We start from the raw sequence: 14,079 nt of genomic DNA on the forward strand, positions 1-14,079 counted from the left end.
GCCTCCAGTCCCCTAAGCATCTTTGTTCCTCTTCGATTAGATTAACAGAGTTGGAAGGGACCTTGTAGGTCATCTAGTCCAACCCCGCTGCCCAAGCAGGAGACCCAAGTCTCAACATCTTTTTTTTTATATATGGTGGCCACAAAAACAATACAACACTGACACATGCTGGGTATGAAAATCTCTAAATGACATACCAGCACGAAAAAAAACAGGGTAGGCTCTATCGTGCCTTAATCTGAACAAACACTAAAAAACGCTCAGAAATTCTAAAAGTTTCTAAATTCTTACCGACCGACTCCCACGGGAAGAGATGCAAAAAGACCCTGATCCAACTGGGCACTTTTTGCAAAAACGGAGCCAGGATTCGCTCGGCTTCTTCTCCCACGACCAAAACCCGTTGCCAAGATCTCACCCAACAGATTAACAAACCTAAGATGCGTGTCCCATTACTTTGGTGGCACGGGAGCAAGCTCTGACATGCTCAGTTGAGTCTGAGGTTTATGGCTTGGCATCCACTGTCCCCTGCTAAGCAAACTAAACCAGGTTTTAAAGAGGCACAAAGTCCCAATTAATTAAAGCGGGAGGCCTGTTCTAACAATGGAATATAAATAAACACAATTCAGGGACAGCTTTGACCGCCACTGTTTATAAACCTCTCTACAGGTTTGTTTGATGGCGGATAAAATTTGTCCCCTTTTCCCCCTAAAATGCATATTTCTTTTTCCTGCTTGGATAAAGTGTATGGACCATTAAGCATCAAATAATCACTGTTTTTTTCTTATGATTCCTTTCCGATCCATTTTACAGCGTCTTCTAAACAGCAGGAGAAAAATCCCAAGCAAGAAATTGTGACGGAATAAGATGAATGGCAGAATTGCCACATTTCCCAGGGGTATTTTTTTTTAAAATTGACCATAACTAGCAATGTGTTGCTGACACATAAGAGAATAAGAGAGTTGGAAGGGGCCTTGGAGGTCTTCTAGTCCAACACCTTGCTCAAGCAGGAAACCCCATACCATTTCAGACAAATGGTAGTCTAATCTCCCCTTAATAAAATCCACTAATACAGCACCCATAATTTCTGAAGGGAAGTCCTTCCACTGATTAATTGTTCTCACTGTCAGGAAATTTCTCCTCAGTTCTAGGTTGCTTCTCTCCTCGATTAGTTTCCACCCATTGCTTCTTGTCCTGCCCTCGGGTGCTTTGGAGAATAGTTGGACTCCCTCTTTCTTTGTGGCAGCCCCTCAAATATTGGAACCCACAAATATTGTGTCGTCCCTAATACTTCCTTTCATTAAATTAGGCATGCCTAATTCCATTATATCTATCTATCATCTATGTATCATCTCTCTATCATCTATCTTATTAAATATCTACCTATCTCTCTATATATATATTTATATATCCATCCCTCCATGTCTGTCTGCCTGTCTATCTATTACCTACCTACCTACCTACCTACCCACCTACCCTATCTATCATCTATATATCTGTCTGTCTGTCTGTCTGTCTGTCTGTCTATCTATCTATCTATCTATCTATCTATCTATCTATCTATCTATCTATCTATCTATGTCTATCCTATCTATCTATCTATCTATCTATCTATCTATCTATCTATGTCTATCCTCTCTCTCTCTCTCTCTATCTATCTATCTATCTATCTATCTATCTATCTATCTATCATCTATCTATCTCATCTATCTATCTATCTATCTATCTATCTATCTATCTATCTCTATCCTCTCTCTCTCTCTCTCTTTCTCTCTCTCTCTCTATCTATATATGTGTGTATGTGTGTGTTTTTTAATTTGTGCTGATAAATAAATAAAGGGAGACTAGTATAGATCTATTTCAAGCTATTTAGCTCTCATCAGCTAGCCATACCCTTACTGGGATTCGAACCTGTGCTGTATTGCATCTTAGGCAAACGTCTTAGCCATTACGCCACAGGTCTCCTCCTTATCAGCTGATAAGGAGGAGCTGATATATCCTATCTATCTATCTATCTATCTATCTATCTATCTATCTATCTATCTATCTATCTATCTATCTATCATCTATCTATCTACCTACCTACCTACCTACCTACCTACCTACCTACCTACCTACCTACCTATCATCTATCTATCTATCTATCTATCTATCTATCTATCTATCTATCTATCTATCTATCTATCATCTATCTATCTATCTACCTACCTACCTACCTACCTATCATCTATTTATCTATCTATCTATCTATCTAACTATCTATCTATCTATCTATCTATCTATCTATCTATCTATCTATCTATCTATCTATCTATCTATCTATCTATCTATCTATCTATCTATCTATCTATCTATCTATCTATCTACCTACCTACCTACCTACCTAAGGAGGAGCTGATATATCCTATCTATCTATCTATCTATCTATCTATCTATCTATCTATCTATCTATCTATCTACCTACCTACCTACCTACCTACCTACCTACCTACCTACCTACCTACCTATTTCCTTTCATTAAATTAGGCATACCTAATTCCATTATATCTATCATCTATTTACTATCTAACATCTATCTATCATCTCTCTCTATCTCCTATCTTACTAAACATCTACTTACCTCTCTATATATATATATTTATATATCCATCCATCCATTCATCCATCCATCCATCCATCCATCCATCCATCCATCCATCCATCCATCCAACTACAAGTGGGCTTCACATACATTAACAACTAGTTCACTGGTTGTGAGCTCTACCTACCTACCTACCTACCTACCTACCTACCTACCTACCTACCTACCTACCTACCTACCTACCTATCCTCTATCTATATCTATCTATGATCTATTATGTTTGTCTGTCTGTCTGTCTGTCTGTCTATCTATCTATCTATCTATCTATCTATCTATCTATCTATCTATCTATCTATCTATCTATCTATCTATCTATCATCCATCCATCCATCCATCCATCCATCCATCCATCTATCTATCTATTTATCTATTTATCTATCTATCTATCTATCATCTATCTATCTATCTATCTATCTATCTATCTATCTATCTATCATCGATCGATCGATCTACCTACCTACCCACCCACCCACCCACCCACCCACCCACCTACCTACCTACCTACCTACCTATCCTCTATCTATATCTATCTATGATCTATTATGTCTGTCTGTCTGTCTGTCTGTCTGTCTGTCTATCTATCTATCTATCTATCTATCTATCTATCTATCTATCTATCTATCTATCTATCTATCATCCATCCATCCATCCATCCATCCATCCATCCATCCATCCATCCATCCATCCATCCATCCATCCATCCATCCATCCATCCATCTATCTATCTATCTATCTATCTATCTATCTATCTATCTATTTATCTATTTATCTATCTATCTTAGAGAGGGCTGTAAAGCACTATAAAGTGGTATATAGGTCTGCTATTGTTACCACTATCTATGTATCATCTATCTATCATCTATCTATCTTTATCTATCTAAAATAGTGCTCCTGGAACAATTTCAGTATAACTCATTACATGTAGGAGAAACTTGACTCCAAACTGTTCTCTAACACCACAGCCCACGTTTTACATGTGGGGAGGGGGGCTCTCTTGATGACCCCCCCTCCTCCTTTGAAAGAGGCGAAGGCCACAGTGGTTGCGACTCTCTCTGAAGCCGCTGTTTTCGACTTCAGAATAGCTTTCACCTGGACCATATTCGTTGTTTTGGGTTCTGGGCTTAGAAAATTTAAATCACAGGCTTGAAACTCAGTCCACCTTATTCCCAAGAAAAACAAAACAGGGTTGAGAACTGGGGTGGGGTGGGGGGAAACCCGCTCCCCTGGGCTGAAATTTAAACCCCAAGCCCGTATCTGTGACTTTTGGGTGCAAAAGCCAGCCTGTTTCACAGATGGTTTCAACTAGGGGGTGGTTTAACCTCAAAATTCCAAATTGAACCTGCCAAAGAAGGGATGAATTTACAAAGCCTGTAATTGCCAGAGCCCTCAGCTGGGAAGAATTGAAAGAGCTGGGAAGAAATTTCAAGGGCCAGTTCCACGAACAAAAGAAACGGACAAAGAATGGAATCTAAGAAAGATTTCCCCCACCCACCCACCCACCCCTCCTTCTCCGGTGTGTACAATTATTTAAACCATGCTTAAAATAAGTACTACTTGGGACTCCTTGATCAGAGAGGTAAGGTAAAGTTTTCTTACGGGATCTTCAAACGTCATCTTAAAAACATTTCTGTACGGAAAGGCGGTTTAAAACTAAGCGGGCTTTAGATCTCTTTGTTTTTTCAAAGGAAAGCCCCCAAATTCTTTACTTTTCCAAAGTTAGTTCCTGGATTACCTCTGCTGTGTTTTTATATACGTTTGATGCTTCAAAGCATCCAATTACCTTTAAGTTTTTTTAATTGTAAGCATGCACCAGTATTTATATCACACATAAAACAAATCTTGCAGCAAAGGTGTGTGTTTTTTTCCTTTTAAAATAAAGCATACAACGACATTCAAAGGTCAAGAAAGATGGAGGCAGGAATTTAATAATACAATAACAGAGTTGGAAGGGACCTTGGAGGTCTTCTAGTCCAACCCCCTGCCTAGGCAGGAAAAACTATACTGTTCCAGACAAATGGCTATCCAACATCTTCTTAAAGACTTCCAGTGTTGGAGCATTCACAACTTCTGGAGGCAAGTTGTTTCCACTGATTAATTGTTCTAACTGTCAGGAAATTTCTTCTTAGTTCTAAGTTGCTTCTCTCCTTGATTAGTTTCCACCCATTGCTTCTTGTTCTACCCCCAGGTACCTTGGAGAGTAGTTTGACTCCCTCTTCTTTGTGGCAACCCCTGAGATATTGAAAGACTGCTATCATGTCTCCCCTTGTCCTTCTTTTCATTAAACTAGACATACCCAGTTCCTGCTATCGTTCTTCATATGGTTTAGTCTGCAGTCCCTGTTCTGACCCCCTCCTTGCTTGTTCACAAACAACAGCCAGACAGAACTTCAAAGGAAATATCTTTATCAGTCCCGGCTCAAGCTGCTGCGAGCCCAAAATAAACATAGATAAAGTCTCTGGCAAAAAGTTACGCAGCAAATGCAAAAACAAAACTCTTACAGCAAACTAGGTTTTCAGAAAGCAAATCACTTATCCAAGTGCCTCTTTGAATCACGGAACTAAACTCACAAACGAACAACGTTGACTTCTGCAACTAAGGCGTGGCACCATCAGTCTTTTATCTGCAGGAGAAGACCCTAACGAGCAACAGCTGCTCATTATCCTGCATCCTGAAACAACTCACAGGTTTCTGCTGAATTACAACAGTCCCCTAATCATCTTTGTTGCTCTTCTCTGCACTCTTTCTAAAGTCTCCACATGCCGTATTCCAAGTGTGGCCTTACCAAGGCATTATAAAGTGGTATTAACCCTTCACGGGATCTTGATTCTATCCCTCTGTTGATGCTGCCTAGAACTGTGGTGGCTTTTTTGGCAGCTGCTGCACACGGCTGGCTCCTATTTAAATGGTTGTCCACTAGGACTCCAAGATCCCTCTCACAGATACTACTATTGAGCCAGGTACCACCTATACTGTACCTGTGCAAAATAGGGCTGCAAATTCTACAACTGCAATGATTTGTTTAACAACGGTGGTAAAAGGGTTGTAAAACCGGTCCCGGCTCACTTAACAACCACTTTGCTTAGCAATGTGAATTCCGGTCCCAATTGGGGTTGTAAGTTAAGGACCACTAGAGGGCAGCATTGTATTTCCTGTAAGAGTTTCCTGTACCTCTTTGCTTAGGGCTGTTAGCAATGGGGGGCATTGTCCATACAGCTGCCAGGAGTTGACTCCAATCAGTGACCTGCGGTGAGGTTTATGGCTGGTGAGGCACTGACACAGTGGTGGGTTTCAAATTTTTTTAGACTTGTGGACTCCAACTTCCAGAATTCCACAGCCAGGCATGCTCAGTTCCGATTTAAAGTGACAGCATTTGTTTTTCTCCTTTGCGAAAAAGTTTCCTTCATTCTTTTTCTTCTCCCTCCCCCTCCTTTCTCCCTCCCTACCCCCTCTCTCAAACAGACACACGCACACAGAGAAGTTGGATTGGACTATCTCTCCTACCCCCTTCTCTCTCTCACTCACTCTCTCTCAAACAAACACAAACACAGAAGTTGGATTGGATATATTTTCCAATGGCTTGAAAACAGCTCCTCTGCCATATCCCTCCCCCCACATTTCCCTGCCTGCCCTCCCCAAACACCTCCACCATTGCAAATGCAGCTTGCTGTCTGGTGGGAAATGCCTGAAACGCAATAAAGCCCACCCACCCACTCACCTCCTGCTTGTAGGCTGGGGTGAGAGAAGAGGCAGAGAAGCCGGAGGGGAGCCGATCCGAGCCTTTGATTGCAGACGGAGCCACGTAGGCCTTTTCAAACTTGTAATCAGTGAAGCTGGGCTTATATAGTTTTATCCAGCTGTGTGTGTGTATGTGTGTGTGTGTGTTTATGTGTGTGTGTTTGAAAAGGCAACATGGCTCTGCCTGCAATCAAACTACACTTGGGGAGGGATCTACACTTGAGGATGAAGTTTGAATTCCTCCCACTCCCTCTGACCCACATGTACCTTTTCCAGCTGTTTCAGAGAGGATTTCAACTCTGCTCTTGCCTGTCATCATGAAAAGAAAAAAAAATGTAAAAGGAAAAAGGCAAGAGCTGAGATCAGGCTGAGCTAGTTGCTGCCAGAGTCACCGTGGATGACTTGCTTAACTGTTTAAAAAAGCCTCTAAAAAGCGCCCTCTACAGGAGGAGGCAGGAGAATGACGTGCCTCACCTACATCAGGAATTTTTCGGCTTTTAACCCTTGCTTGACTCTGCTCAAGTGATCATAAAAAGCCTAAAGTCAGACTAGATGAGGCACGTCGTTCTCCTGCCTCCCCCTGTAGAGAGCACTTTGTTAGATGCTTTTTTAAACAGTTAAGCACTAAGCAGAGTCATCCATGGTGACTCTGGCAGCAACTAGCTCAGCCTGACCTCAGCTCTTGCCTTTTTCCTTTTACATTTTTTTTCCTTTTCATGATGACAGTGGCGAGGCTCTGCCTCCCCCTGCCTCCCCTGACTGCACGTCCCTGACTCCAATCGATACCATCTCTGTAACAATAACAGTGAAAATGACAATTCACCAAGAACACCAAACGCCAGTTTGATCTAGCCATTAAAAGCACCAGGTTAGAAAGTGGGAGATCGTGAGTTCAAATCTCACCTTCGCCATGAAAGCCAGCTGGGTGACTTCGAGCCAATCACCAGGAGACGATGAGACTCTAGTCCTGCTTTAGCCATGGTTATTTGCGTCCTTTCTAGAGAGTCGTTGAGACCACTTGGAGGTTTACCTGGGTGTTATTCTCGGAATGGGCGTGGCTGCAGGATGCGGGACACAGGGCAGAAAAAACATCTATTTACACCACTCAGATGACCCTGAGGACACAGGTAAACCTCCAAGTGGCCTCAAGGGCTCCCTAAAAGGAAGCAAACGACCAGCTGTCTGCAAGGAGGATAAATCCTTCCATTCCCCCACCAACCAGTTCAGAGCTGAAGAAGCTTCTTGGGTGAGAAGTGAACACATCTTCAAAAGAAAAAAACGAAAAGGCCAGTTACCTCCTGAAAAAAAGCACCTTTGGGAGGAGGTTTTTTTTATTTATGTTTTATTGAGTATTTATATGCCGCCCTTTTCCCTGAGGGGACTCAGGGCGGCTCACAATAATCAGGGGAAGGGAGTGCAAGACAAGACTTAAAAAGAAAAATAATCGTGAATAAAAGAAAATTATCCATAAAACACAACATTCACTCAACATTCGGGCGGGGTGAGAGTAATCCTATCCCCAGGCCTGACGGGATAGCCAGATCTTGAGGGCTGTGCGGAAGGCCTGGACTGTGGCGAGGGTACGGATCTCCACGGGGAGGTTGTTCCATAATGTCGGAGCTGCAACTGAGAAGGCTCTCCTCCGCGTAGTCGCCAGTCGGCACTGACTGGCGGATGGAATACGGAGGAGGCCTACTCTGTGCGATCTGATGGGACGCAGGGAGGTAATTGGCAGAAGGCGGTCTCTCAAATCAGTTGAATCAGTTCTGATATTCCCCCTGGCATCACCCAGATGGTTTCCTGGCCTTTCCAGAGTGGCCAACACACAAGATCTTTATTAAGGAATAGGTCGGGATGACACTGTATATTAACTTCATTCTTTATGCCCTAAAGAATTGATGACCTAACGTTCCAGCCCTGTCTCCACAATTTCAAGACATCTCTGCGGTGGGAACAACAAGGCTGAAGTGACCTTCTAGTTTTCATAAAAGATGAATGGCTAAAAGTGCGCAGTCTTTGTGTGTATGTGTCACTGCCATCCCTTTAGAGAGCCAGCAGAGCTATTTACACAGACGGTGGGAGTCAAATTCAGAATCTGAGTTTTGGGAACGCGGTAGAATATCATTTCCAAAGATAAATATCCATCCAGAGCAGTGGTGGGTTCCGGCCGGTATGCCCTGGTACGGGTGTACCGGTGGCAGCTGGCAGCAGTGGCCACCATACCAGAATGGTGTTTTGGTGGGCCCACCCGCCTGCCCATATTCCTTACCTGTTTTTAAGCCAACTGGGACATTTGCGCACAACACCTGTGCGACCACCGCCTAGCAGCTGAAGGGTCGCAGGGCGGTGGTGCACTTGAAAGCGCAGCGCACATGCCCGAGGTGGACACTGGGCCCCGTCGCGGCGTACCGGTTGCGACGGGATCCGGAACCCACCACTGATCCAGAGATAAAGGCTGGTGACAACAGAAAAGCAGATATTTGTGCAGGAGAAATTTATTAGCACCCTTCTTGAAACTGTTGTTTGGATAGACCAGGCGGCGGCAACCTTAAACACTTAAAGAGCCACAAAGGTCCTAACCGGAAACCCCCATTCAATTCCGGAGCTGAACGGAAGCCCGTTCCCACACCATAGAGTTTCCTCCTAGCGCGGCGTCCTTTTTCCTCTACCTGTCCTAAACGAAAGCCCTGTCAATTGTGGAGCCGACCGGCGACAGGGAGCTGCAGCAGAGGGATGAAAGAGCCACATGCGGCTCCAGAGCCATGAGTTGCCGACCCCTGGGATAGACCTTCCCATGAGCCAGAGGTGGGTTCCTACCAGTTCGCACCTATTCGGTAGAACCAGTTCGTCAAATCTACCGAACCGGTTAGAAGAGGTTCCACCAGTGGACCCAGAAAGCAGGCCACACCTACAGAAGAGGTTCCAAAATTTTTTGGAACCCCACCACTGCCATGAACCCATAGGACATTTAAAACCATCACTGTTTTCCTGGTGGATTCAAAACATGAGCCCTTTAGTCATTCATGGATAAATATTTTGGACCACAACACAGAAGGATGTGCCATTTTCGACGGGAAGTACGACTTCTCCTCCTCCATTTTTTCCATCAAGCGTGCCGGCGATATAACCGGACAACTGAACCACGCACGCACGCACGCACGCATGCAAACACACAAAAGAAACAGAAATGGGTCAAATGCAGGATGCCCCTCGTGAAAAAGTCAAAGGGTTATCGGCAACCATGTGGTGGCAGCCGCCATCTTGACTTTTTTCTTTTGACCCCTGCTGAGGACTCCCTTGATAGAAAGGTCTCCGCGGCAACACGGGGAATCCGGCGGCCGTTTTTCCTTACCTGTTTCCGTGTTGTCGTGTTCTGTGTCGGTCAAGGTAAGGTTGGAGTTGGCTCGGCTGGATAAACAGGAGCTACGCCCGGACTTGGTGCTGCGTGCCCACAATCGCACCGGGTGTTCTGGCGACATGATGGCGTCCGTCTCCGTATCGGCGTCGGAGCCAGCACTGATGGAGTAGCTGCCGTGGGGCAGGCCTAGGTCAGTCCGGTATAAAGTCCCGTGGGGTGGCGAGACATCGTCAAAGCCCAGTTCTTGTAAAGAAAAGTTGGTTCCTGCACACAAGAAGGAGGAGAATACCACAAAAACATTAGGTGATCTGCAATCAGAGATGGCGTAGGCCAGGGGCGTCAAACACGATTTTGTTGAGGGTTGCGCCAGGGTTGTGTTTGACCTTGAAGGGGAGAGGGGTAGGCAGAGTGGGCGTGGGCATGGTGGGCATGGTCACCACAACATGGCTTGTGTTGGGGGTGCTTGTGTTGGCTGGAGGGCTCTGCCAGTGAACATGGCCTCCCAAGTTCCGTTTTCGGCTATGATGGCCTCCTGCAGTCCACTGCCAGTGAAAACGGAGCCCAGGAGAACTCATGTGTGCTGCTCCGGAACTCCATTTTCACTGGGAGAGGCACCCATGGCCCACAGGTCAGGGACCCATGTTCTAAACCAGCAAGTCTTTACAGATCCTACTGTCAACTCCTAAAGTTGTCATGGTGAGAGAAAGGGGGGAGGAGCGCATTCCATGCATACTTTTGGCGAAAGTCGGCTCTCAGATTACTGCAGCAGTCTTGGGAGGGGTGCACCTCATTGGGGAATGTGATTTATGACACAGACTGAGGGGAGGGAAGGAACAGGGGTAAAATTCAGCTATAACTCAAACAAAGCTTAGACCTGACTGCGAAAAATCGTCTGGTTTTGTATTGAAACTTGGCTCGATACTCAGGAATCAATTAGGGCATTTTTAGAAAACCACTTATAAATAGCCCTTGGCTTACAGCTGGAATTGAGCCTGGAATTACGGTTTGTGAATTGTGAATTGTTCGTGAATTGTGCTGGTTATTAAAATGGGTCGCTGTGCGATTGCACCCGATGTTACAACCACATTTGGGTGGTCGCAAAGTGAATGCTTTGGTCATTAAGTGAACACTGCAGTTGCTAAGCAAACCTGGAGGCCGTTAAATGAACCCATTATACCTAGTGGAAATTTTTAAAATCAATACTCTTTAAAAAAAAATACTTTTATTTAAAATAAATACTTTAAAAATAAATTGCCAGAAATGAATCCTGATTTCCAGCAAAATAAAAGAGGAGGAGGAGGAGGATGACAACAACAACAACTCTGGGGTTCTTGTTGCTCTCTGAGTTTGATTATTTCTTTGTAGACCTTTAATTACCAATCTAGGTAAAGGCATCAGTGGTAGGAGGGAAAGGTTTTCTCTTACTTTTATATACCAGTGGTTTGCCACCACGCTCATGAAGCACTTACACCCGACAGTTCAACCCTGAGCTATAAATGTTTTCTTCTAATTTTAAGTGCCAGAAATATGATATTGTTGAAGGTGAAAAGAGGGGGAGGGTTGATTCAAAACCCATATGCACACGCAATTGGATACGACCTCATAGACCAGTGTTTCTCAACCTTGACAACTTGAAGATGTCCGGACTTCAACTCCCAGAATTCCCCCAGCCAGCAAATGCTGGCTGGGGAATTCTGGGAGTTGAAGTCCAGACATCTTCAAGTTGCCAAGGTTGAGAAACACTGTCATAGACGACCTTCACTCCGTCAAGGACCTTGGAGTACTCATCTCAAATGATCTAAACCCCAGAGCTCACCGTAACAGCCTTGCCAAAAAGACGTTAAGAGTTGTTAACCTAATTTTGTGAAGCTTCTACTCCGGTAATATTGTACTTCAAACTAGGGCATACAAAACCTTTGCCAGACCAATTCTCGAATACAGCTCGTCTGCCTGGAACCCGCACTGCATATCGGACATTAATACAATTGAGTGAATCCAGAGGTATTTCACGAGAAGAGTCCTCCACTCCTCTGCTCACCACAGAATCCCTCATGCCCACCAGGCTCGAAGTTTCGGGCTTAGACAATTAAGAACTAAGCCGCTTTCAGTCTGACCTAAGCCAGAGGTGGGTTCCTGCCAGTTCTAAGCTCTTCTATAGAAGAGGTTCCACAAATCTACAGTGCCATTTAGAACCGGTTCCAGCTCCCTCCCCCCGCCCGTCCGTACATCATCAAGATGAAGAGCGAGAGGAGGAATTCTGGGAGTTGAAGTCCACAAGTCTTAAAGCTCTCAAGTTTGAACACCCCTGGGATTTTTTTTCTAAAGCGTTAGGGGTGCAAGGGTCTTGTAACTTGACAGCTTTAAGACTTGCACACTTCAATGCCAGAGTTCCTGAGCCAACATGACTGGAGGAGGAATTCTGGGAGTTGAAGTCCACAAGTCTTAAAGCTGTCAAGTTTGAACACCCCTGGGTTTTTTTTTCTAAAGGGTTAGGGGTGCAAGGGTCTTGTAACTTGACAGCTTTAAGACTTGCATGCTTCAATGCCAGAGTTCCTGAGCCAACATTTTGTTTGCTAAGCAAGAGCGTTGTTAAGTGAGTTTCACCACATTTTACAAGTTGGCCACGCCCACATAGTCACACGACTGCCAAGCCACTCCCACTCGGTCACATGCCCGGCAAGCCACTCCCACTCGGTCACATAGCTGGAAAGCCACTCCCACAAAGCAGGCCACACCTAAAGAAGAGGTTCTAAAAAATTTTGAAACCCACCACTGACCTAAGCGTAGTACATAAAATTACCTACTACAATGTACTACCTGTCAATGACTACTTCAGCTTCAACCGCAACAATATACGAGCACACAATAGACACAAAGTTAAGGTAAACCGCTCCAAACTTGATTGTAGAAAATACGACTTCAGCAACAGAGTGGTCAATGCCTGGAATGCCCTACCTGACTCTGTGGTTTCTTCCCCAAACCCCCAAATCTTTAACCTCAGGTTGTTCTACTTTCGACCTCACCCCATTTCTAAGAGGTCTGTAAGGTGTGTGCCTACCAGTGGTGGGATTCAGCCGGTTCGCACCTATTCGGGAGAACCGGTTGTTAACTTTCTAAGCAGTCCGGAGAACCGGTTGTTGGAAGAAATCTCCTTTTGTTTTTTTCCACTTTGCAGGGCTAATCCTGTAAGGAAGGCAGGAAGGAAATATTCTGGTGTTGTTTCTAGCTTAATCTTTATTGCCCTGCTTACAGAAACTGCCTCTCCGGTTAACCCTTATTACATTGCAACAGCTAAGGCGAAGCGCCCATCGACCTGAGTGACGTTGAGTTGGCCACGCCCACACGGTCACATGACCACCGAACCCCGCCTACCCAGCCGGTCATTAGGGCAGAGAACCGGTTGTTAAATTATTTGAATCCCACCACTGGTGCCTACTGTCCCTGTCCTACTGTCCCCACTTATTCGTATCCATTTCATGCCTTCATAATCTTGTATCTACTTATATCTATTATCTTATACAAGCTTGACAAAACCAACAAATAAAATAAAATAAACAATATGCCAATTGGTTTTGGGAAACTACAGCTAGTACAGATGAAGTAGAAATTTGTGGGTGAACTGTCCACCTGTTTAATTTACTAAACCAGATTGACAATTGTTCCAATTTGTTGGAGAACAAAGAAAGCAATCTGAAAGCCAATTAATCCAGATAATATTCCTGGCTCCGGTTAAAAAACAAACAGCTATTTTCAATTCACCACCACATGGCTGAGAGAGGATTTGGACAGCCAGTTGAAGGTGTGGAAAACTAAATTATCTTAAAAGCAAAGATGGTGCTTCAGCTAGGATTAATCTCCCTCCGGAAATTTCAGTTGGAGGTTTCGACCGTTGGAAGTCCAAATCCAGGTTGAAAGTATCTTTTAAGGGTCCCTTTGATTGGTTGCTTAATGATTGGTCTAAATTGAGAAAGAATAGAATAGAATAGAATAGAATAGAATAGAATAGAATAACAGAGTTGGAAGGGACCTTGGGGATCTTCCAGTTCAACCCCCCGCCTAGGCAGGGAACCCTACACCACTTCAGACAAATGGATATCCAACATCTTCTTAAAAACTTTCAGCATTTATAACTTCTCGAGGCAAGTTCTTCCACTGGTTAATTGTTCTAACTGTCAGGAAATTTCACCTTAGTCCTAAATTGCTTCTCTCCTTGATTAGTTTCCACCCATTGCTCCTTGTTCTACCCTCAGGTGCTTTGGAGAATAGCTTGACCCCTTCTTCTTTGGAGTAGCCCCTCAAATATCGGAATATTGTCACACTTAGTCCCTTTCTCCCCACTAAACTAGAT

At 44.2% G+C, this 14,079-nt stretch overlaps 1 protein-coding gene across 1 annotated transcript in view; it reads right to left on the reverse strand.

Moving 5' to 3' along the window:
• LOC148044278 (teneurin-4-like) overlaps positions 1-14,079 on the reverse strand; it is a 214,938-nt gene that overhangs the window by 94,530 nt on the left and 106,329 nt on the right. The window contains exon 4 of the mRNA XM_087721015.1: positions 9,726-9,995. Within this exon, the coding sequence (XP_087577141.1) occupies positions 9,726-9,995 (270 nt within the window). The remainder of the gene's footprint in view (positions 1-9,725; positions 9,996-14,079) is intronic.

This window comes from Thamnophis sirtalis, unplaced genomic scaffold (genome assembly GCF_051295495.1).
Source record: "Thamnophis sirtalis isolate CommonGarterSnake01/CBP01778 unplaced genomic scaffold, rThaSir2_p1.2 scaffold_8, whole genome shotgun sequence".
Lineage (NCBI taxonomy): Eukaryota > Metazoa > Chordata > Lepidosauria > Squamata > Natricidae > Thamnophis > Thamnophis sirtalis.